Raw genomic sequence first — 21,386 nt, forward strand, 5'->3', positions numbered from 1 at the left:
TGCATCAATTCATACTACCTAGAATTCTAGTTCTTTGCTTTGCCCTGTTTCTCACTTTTAATCCTCCTTTGATGATCAGGAAGTTCCTTTTGCCTGCCACTTACTATTCCCTCCCTAGTATTATTCTCATTGTTAACACCTTTTCATCTGCACTTGTTTCCCTGTTGATTATGATGTTTTTCTACACCAAATCTTATGTATTCAACCCTCCCTTGTTTGTTTTATATAAGTGAGCTTAATCTGATGCCTGCTACTCACCGGGCAGTGAGTGTATATTCTTTTTCTCATGTACTCTAATTAGGAGAAATAACAAATTCCTCCTTTTTTCCTCCCTTCTACACTAATGTATTACTTCTACTTTACCCCTCTTAAAATTCTTAGAACAGAACCAATCTATTCTCAGGTCCTATGTTTTTCTTACTTGGCTTCTTCAGTGTCCTTGGAAGACATTAAGGTTGTAAGAGGACACTTGTTTATTTTTCCCTTATTACAATGCTAGTACATCATCATATGGGCAGCTAGGTGGCACAATGGATAGAGTGCCAGGCCTGGAGTCAGGAAGACCTGAATTCAAATTTGCCCTCACTTATTAGCTGTGTAACCCTGGATAAGCCACTTCACCCTGGCTGCCTTAAACCACCTCATTATCTTTGCCAGGAAAACCCAAAATGGGGTCACAAAGAGTTGGATATGATTGAAAAATGACTGAACAACAAACGCCCCTCTCTCTCTCTCTCTCTCTCCCCCCCCCCTTCCCCCTCCCCCTCCCCCCATATATAGCCCCTTCCAGCTGCTCAAATAGATTTGCCCTTCTTTTTTTTTCTGGACTCTTGTATTTGTGTTTTAGACTTACTATTCAGGTCTAGTTTTTTTTTTCTTTTTTTTTTAATAAAATTATTTTATTTTCCAGTTACATGTAGAAATAATTTTCAACATTTGTTTATGTAAGATTTCAATTAATTTCAAATTTTTCTCCCTCCCCTAGACAGCAGGCAATCTGATATAGGTTATATATACATAATAATATATAATATATATATATACATAATAACATTAAACATATTTCCGCATTAGTCATGTTATACAAGAAGGATCAGGGGGCAGCTAGATGGTGTAGTAGATAGAGCACTGGCCCTGGATTCAGGAGGACCTGAGTTCAAATCCGGCCTCAGATACTTAACAATTACTAGCTGTGTGACCCTGGGCAAGTCACTTAACCCTAATTCCCCCCCCACACACACACAAAAAAGAAAGAAGGATCAGAGCACAAAGGAAAAAACCTCAAATCAGAAAAACAACAGCACCAAAAACAAAAGAAATAGTATGGTCCGATCAGCATCCATATTCCACAGTTCCTTTTTTTTTTTTTCTGGATTTGGTGATCAGCTCTAGTTTTTCATCAGAAGTACTTCAAAGTCTTCTATTCCATTAAAGATCTATTTCCCCCCCTATAGGATTACACTTAACTTTGAAGAGCAAACTATTTCTTTTGCCTTTTGGAATATTGAATTTCAATGTTTCCTCTTGTTTATAGTAGAAGTTTTCAGGTCTTTTGGGCTCTGACTGGATCCTTGGTATTTGAACTTCTTTCTGGAAAGTTGTAGGACTTCTTTTTCTTTGGCTTCGACATTCCTGGTATTCTTTTGGGGTTTCTCTTGTAGGAGGTGATTGGTAGAAGAATCCTTCCATTTTCACTTTGCCTTCTGATTCTAATAGGTATAGGCAGTTTTCAAAATTTTTTTTCTTGAAATATTGTGTCCAGGCTTTTTTTTTAAAATTAGGAATTTCAGAGAGTTTAGTGATCTTTAAATTTGCTTTCTTTGCTGTTTTTTCCAGGGCTGTTTTTGATATCATATATTGTCTTCTATTTTTTAGTATTTTGATTTTGTTCTCTTGTTTCTTGTTGCCTCATGGAATCATTGAATTTCATTTGGCCTGTTTTAGTTTTCAGGGAGCTGGTTACCATGGTAAGTTTTATTACTTTATATTCTAAGCTATTTTCTTCCTAATTCTTTCATCCAGAGCTTTTGTTTGATTTAAAAAAATGCCTTGCTTTATTTCTTTTAGATATTCAAGTAATCCTTGTGGAATATCCATTTTGTCCTCCTTTGTTTCTCTGCTTGTAGTTGTTTTGGTGGTATTCTTTGCTTCTCTTGAGGATCTCTAGAATGATAATTTTTATATTGCTTGGTATTTTCTTTAACATAGTTATCTCTCCAGCTTCAGTTCTTGAATTGGCCTTTGTGCTGGGGCCAGGCTCTGACTCCTGCTGTCCTTTTGGGTAAAGTGGTCTGCCTTGTTTGGTCTTGCCCTAAGGATCCTATGTTGACCTTGTCTTGGAGATACAGCTTTTGGATCTTTGAGGTTTAGAGTACTGGGTTTTCAGGGTACTCTATTACTGTTTCACTCAGGACAGAATGAGAAGAACCTTGAATAACTCAGGCACCCGGTGTGTTATGGTCTGAGTGTGACCATGCTGTTGTGGTTGCTATCCCACCTGTCTTGTAATCAAAATTCTCTATTTTGTTTTTTGTAATTGCTTCTGTTTCTTGTAATTGCCTCTCTTCCCTTTCCATAATTGTGAATGGCATGACTCTATTTCCTCTCGTAATTTATGATACAATCTTTAATATTCAACTCACTTTGACTATTTTGAATTTGTTGTGTGATAGGATATAAGTTGTTGGTTTAAACTTAACTCTGCCAGTCTTCTTTCCATTTTTGCCAACATTTCTTTTTAAAAAGTTCTTCTGTAGAGAGTTTGTTTTGGGTTGCTTTAATACTATTAGTAGTTTGGTTCTTTCTGGTTTTTCCTTATCTACTCTCTTCCATTGTTATACTGTTCTATTTTATAACCAGTACTAAGTAGTTTTGATGATTATTGCTTTAAATATAGTTTGAGGCCTGGAAATGCTATTCCTCCTTCATTCCTATATGATTTATATATTTTCATAAGTTATACATTTTGTCCCAAATTAATTTGGATATTTTATCTAGCTAGTTAAAAGTATTCTTTTGGTAGTTTGATATTGCGCTGACTCTATAGATTAACTTTGGTAGTATTGTTTTTAATTATTTTGGCAGAACCCATTCAAGAGCACAGAGTATCTCTTAAATTTTAAAAGTTTTTTTTATTTCTTTAAGAGGCATTTTGCAATTTTACTTATATAGACATTAAATTTGCCTTAGTAGATTAAATCCCAGGAATTTTATGCATTTTGTAGTTATTTTGAATAGGACTTCTCTTTCTTTTAACTCCTGGATTTGTTATTGCTACAAGCTGTAGAAATGCTCTTGATTTTTGTGAGTTTATTAACCTGAAACTTTACTGAAACTATTGTCTCAATTTATTTCTTTTCTACTTCCCTTATTTTTCTAAGTAAAATATTGTCATCAGAAAATACAAGTCGTTTTATCTCCTCTTTGCCTAGCTTATGTATCTTTAATTTCTTTTTTTCCTCATTACTTTTGTTACCATTTCCAGAAATATGTTAAATAACAATGGGAAGCAAAAGGTCATTCTTGCTTTACTCTAAATAGGGAAAACTTTAATGTTTCCATATATGATATAATGCTAGCTTTTGGGTTTTAGATACTTTTAATTGTATTAAAAGATCACTCTCTGCTTATACTTTGTAGGGTTTTTAGCTCAAATGAATATTGTACTTTTTTCTGCATCTGTTAATTTGGGTAATTTTAATTTTTTATAGATAATTCTGTATTTTGAGTTGCCTTGTAACTATAATAGGATATGATTTTTTTGGGTTATTTTTACCTTGTTCAGTTTTTATTGGGTTAATTTTATTTCCCTTTTTAAGTTGTCTAAAGATTTGTCAATTTTGTTGTCTTTTCAGATAACCATTTCTTTAGTCTTTTTGGTTTCTATTTCTCCTGTTTTTCAAGACCCCCCCCCCTTTTTTTTTTGCTTATTTTGGATGTATTGGTTTTTTTTTTTTTTACACTTTTAAAATGGCATATTCAGAATTTTTACACCATTTTATTAAAGTATGTTTTTATGGATTTTATTTTTCCTCTGAGGATTTGTTTTTGCTTAATCCCAGAAATTTTGATATATTGTTAACATCACTGTGTTCATGTAGTTTGTTTTTAGGATTTGTTCTTTAACTCATTTATTGCTAAAGAGGTCTCAGGTTATTTCACAGTATATCCCTTTCATTTTCTGAGATCCAGTCCTGGGCTTCTGTTTCTCTTGTTCTCCAGTAGTCCTTTTTTTTGTTGAGAGACTTTAAGGATCATCATCTCTTCATTGCTCACCTATGGACTTGATAAGAGTACGATACCTATTTAATTCTGACCTCTACCTTAATTTCCTTACTTATGTACATTTCAGTTTTGTCCCAGAAAATTGATACATCTGAAGTGGGGTTGAAGTGTGTAGTGCTTTGGCTCTACTCCCCCACCTTCTTCACTTTTCCTATTTTTTAAAGTTCTGATTATATAATTTTCCCCCCTTTTGTGCTTTTGAAAAATCTCTTGATAAGCTTTTGGTCTGGAGGTCAATTTGTTTTTTTTTTAAACATAGCCTCTAAACATGTGGTAATTTGTTTTCATTAATTGCTTGAATGTAGATTGTGTTTCCTTAATGTTGCTGAATTTTTCTCTTTTGCCAAGTTTTTGCTGCTTCAAGTTTTTGGGAATATTATAGCCAATTCTTTCTTGCTTCTATTAAAATATTTTAAAATTATACTGTTTTAATATATCACAGAATCACATAATTTGAGAATTGAGAGGGACTTCAGAGGTTATCTAGTTCAACCTATACCTGAAAGGAACTCTATAACATGTTGTCATCCAGTGTCTGCTTGAAAATACTCTGTTGAGGGTGAGTCCATCATTTGCTGAGGCAGCTCATCCCACTTTTGGACAGCTTTAATTCCTAGGACTTCTTCTAGATCTAGAGCCTAAATGAGCTACTTTGTCTTTGAGAAAACTCTCCATTGTGGATTTAATCTAATTTAGTTTTTATTTCTGTTTTGAAAAATTAATTCATTCCAGTTTCTTAACAGTTTCATTTCTGCTGAACCATTCTGGAATTTTTTCCTCCATGCTCTTTTTGGATCCCAGATAATTTTATTTTTTATCAGGACTTCGTTCACTTTCCTATGTCTTGTAATATTAAGAGAATTTTGTAATCTCTTTGAAGATTTAGTATTCATTCTTCCTTCCTGTGTTGGGATCCTTTGTTGATTTATTTGTTTGCACTCTGGGTTTTTGTTAAATTTTCCTCTTGAAGTCTTTGATGTTCCAGCCTTTTTTTTTTTTTTTCCTCATGTTTCCTTTTCATCCCTTTTCTGATATATTTCCTCTCTCTCCTCTATTTGCTGGTATGTATAACCTTAGGGACTGTATTTCAAAACTTTAACTGCTTCCTTTTTGGTGTGGGATTTAGAATTCAGCTGCTTAGGTCCGCTCCTGATCGTAGGGGTAGGGTGGATAGGACTGGACCTAGCTGGGCTTCAGTCCTTTCTCCTTCAGGCCTGGCTCAGTGACCCAATTCTTCCGTTGGCACTTTTCCTTTCCTTCCATGCCTTCTTAGAATTAGGGTTAGAAATGAATTTTTTTCTGAACTGATATCTACTTCTTTTTGCAAGGTTGGGGAGAGATGAGAAGACTGTTCCAGAAAGAGAGTTGCTATAGTCTTGGGTGTTTGTAATCTAGAGGCTGCCCTACGCAGAAGATAGCATTTTTGTTCCCTTTCTCCTTCATGTGGCTGCTAGATGAGGATAGGCAGGAAGTGTGTATGTGTGTGGGGTGTTCCTTTAATATATTTATAGGCCTCAAAAACAATCCCCTGCTGCTAAGAGCTCAGAGGCTGGTGGGGTAGGGTTGCTCTAAGCGAGTAGTGTATCTTAGTATTAATTCATGTAGTACTAATTCAGAAGGATTTTGCGTTGTTGGGGTTCCTTTTTTTCTATCTGGATTCAGCTGTGAATGCTCTACATCTGGCACACTTTCTCTTTTAGGGGGTGTTTGAAAATTAATGTGTTTTGGAGAAAGTATCTAGGCTACCATCTCGTTGATTTGGTGGCAACACTTGAATGATCCCAATCTGTTTCCTGACAATCCCTCTTTTTAACACCAGCTTTTTCTTTTGGTTCAGGCAACTAGGTGGTGCAGTGGATAGAGTGCCCAGCCTGCAGTCAGAAAGACTGATATTTTTGAGTTCAAATCTGTCATCAAACACTCTGTATGACCCTGGTCAAATCACTTATAACCCTGTTTGCCTCAGTTCCTCATCTGTAAAATGAGCTTGAGCAGGAAAAGGCAAACCACTCCTGTATCTGTGCCAAGAAAACTCCAAATAGGGTCATGAAGAGTTGGCATGACTGAAAAATGACTGAACAAATTTCTTCTGGTATTGCTGTATGATTGTGAGTCAAGGAACACCTTGTTTCTGATGAATTCAAATTGGAGGTGACCCAAAGTGAGGGAGAACTAGTTGCATGGTATGTATAGATAGGATATAGTTTATTACCACTGATGATATACACACAGAATGCAGCTCAAAAGATTTTTAGGAAATTTATAAGCAGAAAAGAAAGTGACTATATTAGATGCTTTGTGGAAAATTTATAGGTTGACATGGACAAGGATAATGCAGGATGAGATGATAGGGGTAGATTTTATTTTATATGCATCATTGGAGAGGGTATCCATGTTTATTTGTGAAGTATACAAATTTGTTATATTCATAATAGGAAAATTATGTAGAAATATAGAAATCAGGGTTGTGATATTTGTTAAAAAGGGATTCTGACTTTTTAAATGAATAATCTTTTTTTGCTTAGAGGATATGATCTTGACGTGTTAAATGTGGACTTGATGTAAGTACTCTGTTAGTTCATGTTTAATTTTGAGATGAAATGAGATACTCTTAGGGTGAACAATTAATAAAAGGGTTGAAGAGTAACCAGCAAGCGTCTGGTAGTGCTCAGCTTCAGCTTTCAGCTTCAGGGGAAATGTCTCTGGTTACCAAGGAATGGTGACATGAATGCTTTCAGGCATTCACCAGATCCAAATGAGGTTCTGAAGAGACCTTTGTTGAATTTTGGGGAAAAAGAATTCCTGTTGGCAGGCACCTAAATCTTTGTTGTTTGGAAATTGGTAGATTTTAGTTCTGTCATAACTTGGAATAGGATTTTAGCAATCTAAGTCAACCTCTTCAGTTTAAAGGTTTCATGTGCTGAAGTCTAGAGAGGGAAGTGACTTCTGAGGTCACTCAGCTAATTTAGTGGTAGAATTGTGATTAGAACAGGAGTTAACTTTTTTTGTGTGTTATAGGGAATCCTTTGATTGTTGGAAACCTATGATCCCTTATTAGAATAATCTTGCTAGTTGCTTTTGTTAGGTGCTTACTATGTACCAGGCTCTGTGCTAAGCACTTTACAAATATCTCATTTGACTCTAACAGTAACCCTGTGAAGTAGGTGCTACTATTATCCCCATTTTCCAACTAAGAAAACTGAGGCAAGTAAGTGTCTGAAACTGGATTTGAACTCTGGTCTTCTGACTCCAAGCTCAGTGTTCTAGCTACAACACCACCAAGCTGCCTAATTGAAGGAAATGTTAAATTTTGGCTAGAGATTAATGAACATAACTAAAATTCCATCTTCTACAGGAAAACTTTCCCAACTCTTCTTAATTCTAGTGCCTTCCCTTTTAAAATTATTTACTTTTTATCCTATATATAGCTTTTTTGTACATGTTTATTTGCTTGTTATCTACCCTGTTATATTGTGAATTCTTTGAGGGCAGGGACTAACTTTTGCCTCTTTGTATCCTTAGAGGTTAGCAAAGTGCTTGGCATATAAATGTTTATTGACTATTGACTATTTTGCCATACTGTGTTGCCTGTTCATATCAGAGTGCTTGAAAACTTTTTGTCTCATTTTGTTTTACAACCTAGTTCTTCTTGCCCTCATTTTGTAAATGAGGACTAGATAGGTCAAATAACTCATTTAGCTTCTGTAAGCAGGTTAGTAGCATGGCCAGTGCCCCTTCTAGTATGAACCTGTTATATAATTATTTTATTCTTTGGTGAGGAATCAGTCACACTGGGCATCATCCCCTTCCATCATTAGAATGTTAAGGCTGAATATTGATGGCATATGAATGGCAATATCAAAAAAGCTAAACTCTAGGTTAAGCTCTACCTCCATGTCCCCATTCCAAGCTTTAAATATTGGGGAACTGATTCAGGTGCTGGACTAGAAGATGTTTTTCACATGAGGTATCTTGAGTTGCCCAATCTCTTTCTAATTTTTTTGTCCTATGTCCATGTATAAATAAGATCCTGATAGTTGTATAAACGAAACATGGGAACAAAACATCAAAGATTATGAGTAGGAAGGAACATGCTTATTACCTTTTCCTTTATATTGTCTTTTAGAATGTTAGTGTGAATTTCTTTTTCAAATATGTTATATTACTCTTTTCATTTTCTGTCATTTGAAATCTTCCCACAAAGCCAATTAACTATTCCTTCCTACCTGCTTCTCAATGTAGAAACAGTTTGTCAGGTAGGTCCTTTTATTTTGAACCGAAGATTGATGAAGTAGTTTCAGCAAATTCCCTGCCAAAATTTTAAAATTTCAATGACCTGAAATAAAACATTGATTGTGATACTTGAGACTTAATCTTGAATCTCACAGCTAATGTACCTATAACTGATCTGGCTAGATAGGTTACTTTCCATTGTTCAACATAAGGATAGGGTAATGATAACAGTTCAAATTTACATATGCTTTTCTCAGACCTGTTAAGCAGGGAATGCAACCGTTATTAATCTTATTTCCCTATTTTTAAGATGAGGAAACTGAGGCTTTGAGTTTGTAATTGGTGGGGTGGGGCAAGAGAATTAAGTGACTTGCCTAGGGTCACACAGCTAGTAAGTGTTAAGTGTCTGAGGTCACATTTGAACTCAGGTCTTCTTGAATCCAGGGCTGGTACTTTATCCACTGTGCTACCTAGCTTCCTGTTGAGTTTGTAATTTAACCGAAGTGACAGAACTGATGCTGGAGTTTAGGTCTTCTCAGTCCTATATTTCTCTTTTCTGCCATGTTGCTTCCAAGATAATAGAATTTATTTATAAAAGCCAAGTTTTATATATAATTATTATTGACTAGTTAGAGGCCTAAAGTGTTCCTGAATTCATAAAGCTATAGAATTTTAGACCTAGAAGAGATATTTGAAGTAATCTAGTTCAACTACATTCTTTTGACAGATGAAGAAATTGGGAGTTTGTGACTTGTCCAAAATCACAGTACTTATAATTAGCTGACATAGGTTATTTATCCTCCATTTGATTTGTCACACATTGTTCTGTTGAGAAGAAAAATAGAAGTTGATCAGTTTTCTTCTAGAATTAATTTTGAGGAAGGAAGTAGTCCTTTAATGTAATTTCTTGAGTAGTTCAGTTATATTAGCAGCCACATCTGTGACTTATTTTCTCTGACAAAGGAGAAAGAAATCATCTTCTAAGGAAGTCTGGAAAAATTTCACGGAGGGAGTAGTTTTGGAGTTGGCCCTTTGACAGAAGAATTCTCTTTAACAGATAGTATTAGCAAAGGCATAGGATGAGAGAGGGCAGGAAAAGAAACAGGTCGAGAGTGAAAAAAAGGACTACATAAATCCACCACAGTGAATGGAAGGTACCAATAGAGATATTGATGAGCTGGGTTTGTGGATTAAGAACAACAGGAATTCGGGAAATTACACAGATGCATTAACAACAAGGAGGTCTTATACAGGACTCACATAGAATATTTTTAAGGGGAATAGTAAAAGATAAACTTGATGGGTAGGTTGGAGCCAATCAGTAAATATTTATTAAGGGCCTATTGTGTGTCAGGCAATGTGCTAAGCAAAAGAAAGTCCCTGCTTTCAAGGAACTTAGTTTAATGGAGGAGAAAACATGTAAATAACTATTACAAACAAACATAACATATCCAGGATAAATTGGAAATAATCAACAGAAGGAAGGGATTAGAATAAGAGGGATCAGAAAAGACCTATTATAAAAAGGCGAAATTTTAACAGGAACTTGAAGAGAACCAGGAGGTGAATAAGAGGTAGATAATTCTAGGCGTGGGGGTCAGTTAGAGAAAATACCTGGAGTTTGGGGAGGGTAGAGTGTCTTAATTGAGGAATAGTAAGGAATCACTGGATCATATTGTACATGGAGGGGGGTGGTAGAGGTGTAAGAAGACTAGAAAGCTTGAGGGAGGCAGTTATGACAGCTTCAGTTTCCAAACAGGGATTTTATATTTGATCCTGGAAGGTAACAGAGAGCTGCTAGAGTTTTATTGAATGAAGGGATGGTGTGGTGGTATGGTGTGTGGCAATGGTCAGGGCCTGTGCTTTTTAGGAAGCTGAGTGGAGAAATGAGGTGGAGTGGGGTTCGACATGTAGTAGGGAGACCAACTAGTAGGCTGTTGGAATAGTCCAGGTGTGAGGTAATGAGGGCCTGCATCAGGGTGAGGGCATTGTCAGAGGAGAGAGGGAGGGTGCATATTTGAGAGGTTATGGAGGTAAAATTGACAGACCTTGTCTACAGATTTGCTTTGTGAGGTGAGAAAGAGGGAAGAGCCTGTGTACTGGGAGAGTGGTGGTGCCTTTGAGAGTAATTGGGAAGATAGGAAGGGGAAATGGTTTAGGGAGAAAGATAGAGTTCAGTTTTGGATATATTAACTTTGTTGATTACAGACATACATTTTGAGATGTCCATCCAGTAGCCATTTGGATATGTGAGACTGGATCAGATCAGAAGAGAGATTGGGCTGAATAGGTAGAATTAGAGGATCAATAGCATAGAAATGATCATTGAATCTGTGGCAGCTGGTGATAAACTAGTGAAATAGTATAGCTGGAGGAGAGAAGAGTGCCAGAACATAATCCTTTAGGACACATATGCTTAATTTGCCTGATTTGTATAAAGATCCACCAAAGGAGACTCAGGAGTAGTCAGAAAGGTGGGAGGAGAACCAGGAGAGAATAATGTCATGAAAATCTAGAGAGAAGTGAGTAATAAGGAAAAGAGGGTGATCAATAGTTTTAAAGGTTTGGAAAAGGTCAAGAAGTGATGATTGAAAAGAGTCATTAGATTGGCAATGAAGAGATTGTTTAGTAACTTTGGAGAGAACAGTTTTGATTGAATGGTGAGTTTGGAAGCCAGACTAAAGAAAGATGAAAGTGAAAGGAAAGGAAGTCTCTGTACCTATCAAACAGTCTAGCGACTAAGGGAGAAGAGATATGGAATGACAGCTGGTAGAGACAGAAGAATTAAGAAAGGGCTTTGTGATTATGGGGGAGGCAGGGGCATGTTTGTAGGTAGTAGGAAAGCAAACCTGTAGACAGGGAAAGATTGAAGATATGTGGGAGAATAGGGATGATAGAAGAAGGGTCATCAGTAGGAGAATACAGGTTAGAAAGGATTACTTGTTTCATGTAGATGAGTTCCCCTGATAAGGAGAGGGGCCAACTTTATGTGAAATGTGTGAAGAAGGAAGATAGTTGCAGAAGAAATCTGGTTGACTTGAGATGAGGAGGGGGAAGAAATGGAGCTCATGGGGAATGGCCTATTTTAGGAGGCAAGGTTTTGTTGAGAAGGGTGGGGGAAAAGAATGCATGGGGAAGTTTGAGATGAGATGAAAAATTTTTGAAAAACTGCTATTTTGAGTGGTGGTAGTTAATTAGGAAGGTATAAAAGAATCTTTGTTGCATTGAGGGCCCAGTTGAAGTTATATAACAAATTTGTAGTGTAAATAAATCATAAATCAGCACTGTTTTGTGATTTTTTTTTTCCAGCTTTTTTCACTGTTTAAGAGTAAAGACATTGGGTAGTAGGCTGATGCTGGGTAGGGCAAGATAGACCATAAAGTAAAGGGGGGTAAGGGACATAAAATAAGAAAAGAGGATGGTGTTGCATTGAGCTGGTTCACCAGGGGGTCAAGATAGGGAGGGGAGAAAGGTATAGTACTGATAGGAAAGAACTGGTAGGGATTGGAGATTGTTGTTGTTTAGTTGATTCATTTAGGTCTGTTTCTTAAAGATCCACTTTGGGGTTTTCTTGGCAAAGATACTGGAGTAGTTTGCTATTTCCTTCTCCAGCTCAATTTGCAGATGAAGAAACTGAGGTAAACAGGATAAAGTGGCTTGTCCAGGTCACACAGCTAGTGTCTGAGGTAGGATTTGAACTCCTAAAGATGAATCTTCCTGACTCCAGGTCCCAGGCTCTATCCACTTGGCCAGCCACCATGATGCCCCTGATTGGAGGTAAAAAATAGGGTGACAGAAAAATAGGCAGAAGGAGCTATAGAATGAAAATAGATTGTGATCAGATAAGGGAATTTTAGAGTTCATGAAAATAATAGTAGGTGTATATTGTAGGTGGCTGTCTTTGTGTGTTGCTGAGTTAGAGTGAGGTCATGTCAAATGAGTAAGTTGAGGAACTGTGAGGTTAGGGAGCATCAGTTTCTATGTTGAAATCCGCTAGTATGGGGACAGGAATTGAGGAAAAGAGACTGTGAGCCAGGCACTGAACTGATTGAGGAAAGAAGAGCTGTGTCCTGGAGGCAGGTAGACAACAGCTACCAGATTTTGATTTGGGTGGTAAATAAGAATGGAATCCCTGCCTGTGAGATGGAAGTGGATAGAGTCCTGGGTTTGAAGTCAGGAAAACTCATCTTTGTGAGTTCAAATCTGGCCTCAGACACTAGCTGTGTGACCCTGGGCAAGTCACTTAACTATATCTGCTTCAGTTTCCTCATGTATAAAATGACTTGGAGAAGGAAATGGTAGACCATTCCAGTATGTTTGCCAAGAAAACCTAAATGGGGGTCACAGAGTCAGAAATGACCGAACAACAACAAGGATTGAATGAACCTCAAAGAAGTACTAAGTGGTGGTAGAAAGGGAGAACCTGGAAGTAGTGATGGGGTGTATGGAGCAAAGTGTTCCAACTCCTTCACCTCAGCTATTGAGTTGGGGGGATTGAGTGAAAAGGTGCTAGAAAGGGAAGCCAGGTAGACTGTGACATTAGGAGGGATCCTTGACTCTGAGAGCCAGAAAATGGAATGTGGGAAAAGAAAAGATTTAAGATGAAAGCAAGTTTGTTCTCTGAATTCCAGAGAGCACAGTAGGAGGATGGTAACTTTAGAGTAGAATGTTGAAGTGGTGTTGAGTTAGACAGCTGAGGCTACATAATCATTGGTAAGGGCATGGTTATGGGGTGGAGAGGTAGTTAATCATTAGGGAATGAGTTTTGGTAGGCTTTATTGTCCACTGAGTTTTGTCCCTAGGATGGACTCCTTTTGGGGCCTTTAACAATTCAGACCTGGGGACTAATATTGGGAACCAAAAGAATGGTTTTATTCCCCTTTCCTAGAGGCGTGAGACCCAGAGTGATGGAAAGGTATTTTGTTTCTTTCTGGGGGCTATTGGATTGTAGAGAATCTTGAATGTCAGGGTCAGTAATTTAAACTTTATTACATAGAAAGGAAAAAGTGCTTCATGTAGATTCAGAGGACTTGGGTTTCAGTCCAAGCTTTTGCCATTTTAATGTATGACAAAACAGGTTAATAAACATCACTGGAACCGCAGTTTTTTCATCTGTAAAATGAGGGGGTTTAAATAGAGCTCTATTAACCTTCTTACTTGGAGTTTCTTGTAAAATGCCCCCCCCTCCCCAATTTGAGAACATGAGTCATGGATTTAGAGCTGGAAGGAACCTTAGAGATCATTAGTTCCAACCTCTCATATTTAAAAATATATGCCCTAAGAAATTTGTATTTCTTTAAAGGGAAAAAAAACCATCCACACTCTCTAAATATATAGTCCACATAAAAAAATGAAACAAAAGATCCACTGTCAATAGGACATTTGTTTAAGATTTTCTGATTATTGAGATGAATTTGTGCTTAACCATCTACACTCTGTTTCCTTGATAAGCTTGTGATCTATGACTTAAATATTTGCACCCTGCTTAAGGTTAGATTTTATGATTGCTGTTAAATAACATTCAGAGAATTTTGAACCTTATATAACCTTATTTCATTGGATAATTTAAATTTCTGCTCTTTAAAGATAAGGATAAGGAATAGATAGTGACTTGGCCTGTGATTTCATTGGTATAAGGAATTCCTAGGTGAAGAAAATTCCTCTATCAGCCACTTAGTGACTTAAAAAAGCTTCAGTTTCTTCATCTATGCAATCTGTAAAATGAAAAAGTTGAACTAGATGAACAGTCTAGTTCAGTTTAGCCTATGAGCTAAATGATTTGTTTAAAGTTTGCAAAGGACTGCAAAGTTTATACATATCTCCTCTGATTCTCACAACCACCCTTGGATATTTGTGCTCTAAGTTTGCTTATTTCTTACAGACGAGTAAACTGAATGTCCGTTTAAGTGACTGACCTAACATAGTTCATACAAATATCTTAGTTTGTGTGAGAGGTGTGATGTGATTGAACTCGTCTCTTTTGATGCCAGTTCCAGTGCTCTCTCTACTATGCCAGGTTACCTTTCAAGAAACTCATAGACTGCATTAATAAACTGAACTAATGCACTGTATATATCTTGATAAGTTGCTTAACATCCTTAAAGTCTTTTCAGTAGTGAACATCAGCATTAACTGGCCACCATTAGCTACAGAGGCATGGTTAATTTTAACTACCAGAAGCTCACATAGAAATTTATAACTTTATCACTAAATTAGCACATTTGCAAACCTATAATTATTAGCATTTTAAGAATGTGAATAATATTTGATTAAACTAAATTAAAGAGCTCTCAGTCTACCTTACCTTTTTCTCACCTTGATTTATAATAGCCTGATTTTTCTAAATTATCAATTTTAACTCATGTTAATACCTTCAACCCAATAGGTAACAAATCGATGAACCATTTGCTGTTCTCTTCATTATGTTGTACAGTTTTGCTCATTATTAAATAAGCTTATTCTTGATATCTAGTAATTTAGGTTATGCATTTAAAATTATTGAGTATTACTTTTTGGTACACTTGACACACATTGCCTCTGATACTCGATAATACTTTAAGAGTTTATAATGCATTTAGATGCATTAATTTCATCTAGTGATTTCTGACAAGACATGTTACCTTTACTGGGTTGGGTTACTACCCTCAACAGAGGTCATGTCAAGTTTTATTCCATATTTTTGAGATTTAAGAGTAAATATGAATTAAATTTTTATAGTTAGGTTTGTAGATAATTGAATTATTTATCCAAAGAGGATTAGAAACCTTTCCTACTAACATCTATTTAGCTTTAATCATAGAGGTATATAGCAAGATGTGTGTGCGCGCGCGCGCGTGCGTGTGTGTATACATACACACACACATATATATTCTACAGAAAACCAAGCATCTGCAATAAGAGAAAAAGGAATGTATATGATTAACACAGCAAGATTGTGTGGTAACAGGAAGAAACTATACACTTATTGGAAGTGCTAAGAACTATGTAGGAGGAAGTTACTGAAAGGAGAAAAGATGCACAGATGGATTCTGTGCAGAAAATACAGGGAAATAAGGTACTGTATAAAGAAAGAGGAGAGATGCAGTCAAAAATTTATTTGTATAAAAGGAAAGTATGCTTGAATGCTGTTCACAAAAGAGGTAGGGAACCCATGGAATAAAAGACATACATTAGATAAATGTTGAAATTTGTTCTAGGTAAATTTTGGAGAAAAATTGGTGTTATACAGAAGGTTTCCATGTTATCAGAATGTTCTCAGTACTCAAGCAAATGTCTGTTTGGCAATATACTTAGAAAGTGATTTACTTTAAATTGATAATTTAAAAAAAACAACAACCTATGTCATGGTTTTAAAAAATACCCACAAGCTTATTGTAGTGAACATTGTATCTGTACTTTTAGCTGTGTTGTCAGAGCATTATTCTTTGCAAAAATATCAATTAAAATATTTTTAATTTATGCCAAAATGTAGTTAAAGTTTTGATAATAAAATGTCTCAATTAATTGGTAAGATACACTTTTTTTGGGGGTGGGGTGGGGCACTGAGTTTTAAGTGACTTGCCCAGGGTCACAGAGCTAGTAAGTGTCAAGTGTCTGAGGCCAGATTTGAACTCAGGTACTCCTGACTCCAGAGCCAGTGCTCTATCCACTGTGCCACCTAGCTGCCCCCCAAGATATACTTTTAAGCAATAATTTAAAAAACAACGATTATGAGGTCAGTACTAAGAATACATGTTACAAAGAGTCAAATCATTTAATTACCAAAAAACTGATCAAAGCAGTACAAAAGCTAGCATTTTATTAACTTAGGCTCTTAAGGAATAATTGAAATTTTTTTATTTTTTATATTTATTTTTGTTTTTTTGTTTGTTTTTTGTGAGGCAGTTGGGGTTAAGTGACTTGCCCAGGGTCACACAGCTAGTAAGTGTTAAGTGTCTGAGGCTGGATTTGAACTCAGGTACTCCTGACTCCAGGGCCAGTGCTTTATCCACTGCGTCACCTAGCTGCCCCTGAAAATTTTTTTTAAAATGGCTTTGGAGATATTAGACAGTAATTATTCGGAACTTTTCTAAGTGGAGTGCCCTGGGTTTTGTTTTTTTGTTTTTTTTTGCCTGAAGTGGTACTCTTGTGTTTAACATGGAAAATTCATAAGTCAATGCCCCCTTGTGGTCCTTGAACATATACATATGTGTGCGTGCAAACATGTATTGTATACAGCTATAAATGTCAAGTGTCTGAGACCGGATTTGAACTCAGGTCCTCCTGACTCCAGGGCTGGTGCTCTATCCACTGTGCCACCTAGCTGCCCCTAATTATCATATAAGGTATAATAGAGACATTTTTACTCTTCTATGATGAGCTTGCAAAGAAGGTATCTTTTGTGGGTTTAGCCTATGAGGTTGTTTCTTAGTATAGAGAGTTTAGTAATGTTCATGTATTTTAATGTGTTTGCAGGTTTTTCTAAGACTTTAAGTTGCAGGACATATGCTGATCTGCATTGATAAGAGGGATAGAGGGCATTTTACTGTGGCATGGAGAGTGATTCTGGATTCTCCAATTTATTTCCCTGTATTTATTTAATTAATAATTAAATTAATTAATTTATTCATTCATTCATTCATTCATTTATTTCATTTATGGGCAGCTGGGGATTAAGTGACCTGCCCAGGGTCACACAGCTAGTAAGTGTTAAGTGTCTGGAGGTCGGATTTGAACTCAGGTACTCCTGAATCTAGGGCCCGGTGCTCTATCCACTGCGCCACCTAGCTGCCCCTATTTATTTATTTTTGCGGGGCAATGAGGGTTAAGTGACTTGCCCAGGGTCACACAGCTAGTAAGTGCCAAGTGTCTGAGGCCGGATTTGAACTCAGGTACTCCTGACTCCAGGGGCCAGTGCTTTATCCAATTGAGCCACCTAGCTGCCCACCTGATTCCACAGTGAAGCACCAACTCTGGCAGGAACTACCAATTTGAAAGCTTGAATAACCCCCTGCAAATCGGAAAGCTTGGATTAACCTCCTGAGGGCCAGCCTGGCCAAGTTTGGAAAGGTTCATCATCAGAAGATTGTGACAAGCAATTTATTTTTGTGTGGTGTGGTGGGGAGGAGGGAGGGGTGGAGTGTGGCATAGTGATCATGACGACTGAATTTTGGAGCCAGAGGACCTCAGTTTAAATCTTATCTGTGTTGTATGACCCTGGGCAACTCACTTAACCCCCATTGCCCCCCCCCCCATTTTAGCTCTGTCATTTGCTGTCCATGTGACCTTGTAAGGTCACTTTTACTCCCAGAGCCTCAGGTTTCTTATCTATAAAAGGAGAGGTGAACTGGATGATTCTTGAGTCCTATTCCATTCCTAAATCTTAACATCTAAAAGATATGGATGGACTGAGATCTGATTTGGAGGCAAGACCCATGCCACTGAAATCGTAAAAATTCTTAAATCTTTCAGTGTTTTCCTTACATTAACCCTTAATGGCAGCACAATTATTGTTTTATGGCTTGAGGGAACAGATTTAGAAGTGGGGAAATGAGTCCTAAAGGCAGTTAGCTATATAGCTTCTAAGTGGTGAAGTTAAGTTGATGCTGGAATCTTCATCATCTTACTTCATGTAGCATTGTGGTTCTACTACACTGTGAAATCCTTGTTGAAATGTATAACCAAATAGAAATAATTCGTTCAGTCTGTTTTTTTATGGTCCAACAATTTCCCTAGGCACAGTTACTAGCAACTTTTTTTTTTTTAAGTGAGGCAATTGGGGTTAAGTGACTTGCCCAGGGTCACACAGCTAGTAAGTGTTAAGTGTCTGAGTCGGATTGTGAACTCAGGTACTCCTGACTTCCAGGGCCAGTGCTCTATCCACTGCGCCACCTAGCTGCCCCTACTAGTAACTCTTATTGTAAAATGACAAAAAGCTTCACACTAATGAAAATGGAGTAGATTTGCACATTTAGTAGGGTTTAACTTTTAAAAATCAAATTGTTCCTAGTAACACTTCATGTGACAATCATTTATGTATAAATATAAAACATATGTTGACTACAAAGTAAACAGATTTCTGTATTTGTCACAAAATCAGTCTCATTACTTTATTGCCAAATGATATAGCTATTTGTGCAAATTGAAAATTGCAATAATTGCTTTTCTACAATTAAGTCACTTGTGTTTATTTTTATATGTAAATGAATGAACCTGTGTTCCCCTTAAGAAGAAATGAGTTGAAGTTTCATGAAATTATTTAAATTTCATCAAGAAATCAAGTGGTTGTTACTGTTTAAATCAGGTATACTCAGGTGTCATATATTTTCCTCTTTTAAAATTTTTTCTTAGTCAGAAGCATTGTAGAAGAGTAATCAATAAAAAGAATCCTGACCCCAAACAAAATAACCTTTCCTTTGCCTCCAAAACAGGTTTCCAAAAACAACCAACATAAAAAAGATTATTCAAAATATCCATTAGAAATTTTTTTCCTTATCCTTTTAATTTTCCTTTGGAGAATTTACTTGGTCAGTGTTAGTGTTACCTTCCTCCATTCTCAGAATTTGGCTTTGCTTTAGGCTACTTTTAGTTAATGCTTTATCATCTGATTCTGTAAGTACTTTATCTCATTAGCAGATACTTTGGTCCTAAGTGTATGTAAGGGAATATTTTGGTGGTAAATTGTTCTTCTGAGAAACACTAAATAGATTCTTCTTTGTTCTGCCCTTCAGTATCTATTCACTTATTATTTCAGGAAGGAAAAATAAAATTAAAATTGATTGGTGTCCTCTTTTGGGGAAAGGAAAAGGGGAGAATATATAGGGTGATAGAAATTGCATATGCTATCCTAACCAATGACTTGTTTTTTAAACATTAAAAGCATATGTACCCAATTTACATATTTACTAATTAAAAAGTCTTCCCGGAAACATTAAGTAGACTATCTTCTATAACCTTTAACATTGTTGCTAATGGATATAGCCTAGAAAATTTCATAGAAGGTCCTTTAAATAATGTAAATGATTATGAATATGTAACTAGTTAATATGCAGCTACGAAAGGATTATCATGTAGAGGTTAATGAACATGCTGCTCTATGGTTTGCAGGGCTTTTCTTTTTGTGCTTTTAGCTCACTTCATGCATGGAAAGACATGCTTTGGGAATGGAAAGCATCCTGTCTGTTTTTGGTCTCATCTTTTAATGGGCCAATTAAATAGGAACTTTTAAGAAGGATTTTATAAAGATTTCTTTTTTTTTCAATTTATACTTAATTCTGTTTGTCTGTTTCATAATCACCACCAAATCTGAAACAGTGAAATGGATTGATGTGGTTTTAGCCTAGCTCTTCCAGATGTAAAGCCAGCACTCTTATTATATATTACCACTATTATTAAGTGTTGCTACATGATTGATACTTACTGGGAAAGCTTCATTTTAAAGCTGATTTTTTTTTTTAATTCTGAATTAGTAGTGTGGTTAGGTCTATGATTATACTATGGTTTTTTTTTTCCCTAGTATTGCTGCCTCACTATTTAAAAGATATTAAAGAAGGGCATTTATGTTAAGAATTGTCATTTAGAATTTAATAGTAAGCTTAAAAAACTTGTAGTTTGGGATAAAATATATGAACATATTAGTAGACACCAGGTGTATTTCAAATTATATGTCATTTTAAAATTGTTTTTTTTTATTTGTTAAATAAGGATCATACTGTTGAAGTTCTTGGAATTGTTAGATTAGGTAGGTAAAAATATAGGAAAACTGTGCCTTAAGTTTTCAATATTGTTATATTCATATGTTTTCCTGGTGCTTATGCTTAATGTTAGCTGAGTTATGTTTGGGCATACCTTTTCTAAAATTTTGGGAGTGCTTTGCTATGATCAAGCATGGTTTTGTTTTATTTTTTAAAGAGATGATTTTTAACTCAATTGGACCAGAAAAACAAATAGCTTTTGTGCTTGTTTTATATAGCCAAATAACATAGAAACAGTCAATTTTAAATGGCTAGATGTTATGTTTAGAAACATATTCTAAGATTTGTGTTCAGTCTTTTTAGGGATCTAGGTCTAAGAATTCGTGGGGAAAAAAATGGGCTGTTTGAAGTATTTCTTTATCCTAAATGTATATTCTTGAAAATGTAGTAGAATAACATTGATAAATTCATTATTACACTTCAGAATAAAAATTACAGGTCAAAATACTTGGAGATGTACTGATAAAGTGAAACAATTTCACCACTGCTTTATTTCTTACTGAAGAAGTGTGGATATTACATTGGTATCCTGTTATTAATAACATTTTTGTATTCTACAAAATATGTAACATCGAAAATAGGTGTATAGATTGTGCAGAATCGTAGTTATCTTATATCATATGTCACCTAATAGTTATGGAGCAGGTATTGTACCCCAATATGAAGTGGAAAGCTGTAATTTGTCCTGCAGTTATCAGCCTGCATTCGAGTGTTGTGATAGAGTACACTGCTTAAAGACTAACATTCACTTCCCAGTGCATTGACAAATAAAAATGTCCACAGAGATGCTGCAAAATCTGTGAAGCTGCTGTTGTAGTTTTTCTGATACAGTGACATTGCAGCTGTATGCTGAGCCTTGTTTTTTCATGAGCAGTTATCTGTTTTAATGACAGGTGGTCACTGGCTGCCAAGAAAAGATCCAGCATTGGTAAGTGAAAACTGTTTGATTACATGCGTAAAATACTGATGAAATAATCTACATGTGTTTTAGTAAAGTAAAATATAATTGTTATATTGTTTGTTACACTTTCTTAGTATTATAGTTATTGAAAGATCATTTTTATGTTACTCTTTTATTGTGCTTTATTCTTTTCAGATTTTTTTTGCTTATATCTGTGCTCAGATGTTTTGAAGCCC

The 21,386-nt window shown here is 35.9% G+C and overlaps 1 protein-coding gene across 2 annotated transcripts in view; it reads left to right on the forward strand.

Moving 5' to 3' along the window:
- The window catches only part of URI1 (URI1 prefoldin like chaperone), a 67,283-nt gene that overhangs the window by 10,481 nt on the left and 35,416 nt on the right, over nt 1-21,386 (forward strand). The window contains exon 2 of one of the 2 annotated variants that reach the window (XM_043985512.1): nt 21,143-21,177. The exons of the other annotated variant lie outside the window; for it this stretch is intronic. Coding sequence (XP_043841447.1) covers nt 21,143-21,177 — 35 coding nt within the window. The remainder of the gene's footprint in view (nt 1-21,142; nt 21,178-21,386) is intronic. 2 annotated transcript variants of the gene reach the window in all.

Source organism: Dromiciops gliroides, chromosome 2, assembly GCF_019393635.1.
Source record: "Dromiciops gliroides isolate mDroGli1 chromosome 2, mDroGli1.pri, whole genome shotgun sequence".
Classification (NCBI taxonomy): Eukaryota; Metazoa; Chordata; class Mammalia; order Microbiotheria; family Microbiotheriidae; genus Dromiciops; species Dromiciops gliroides.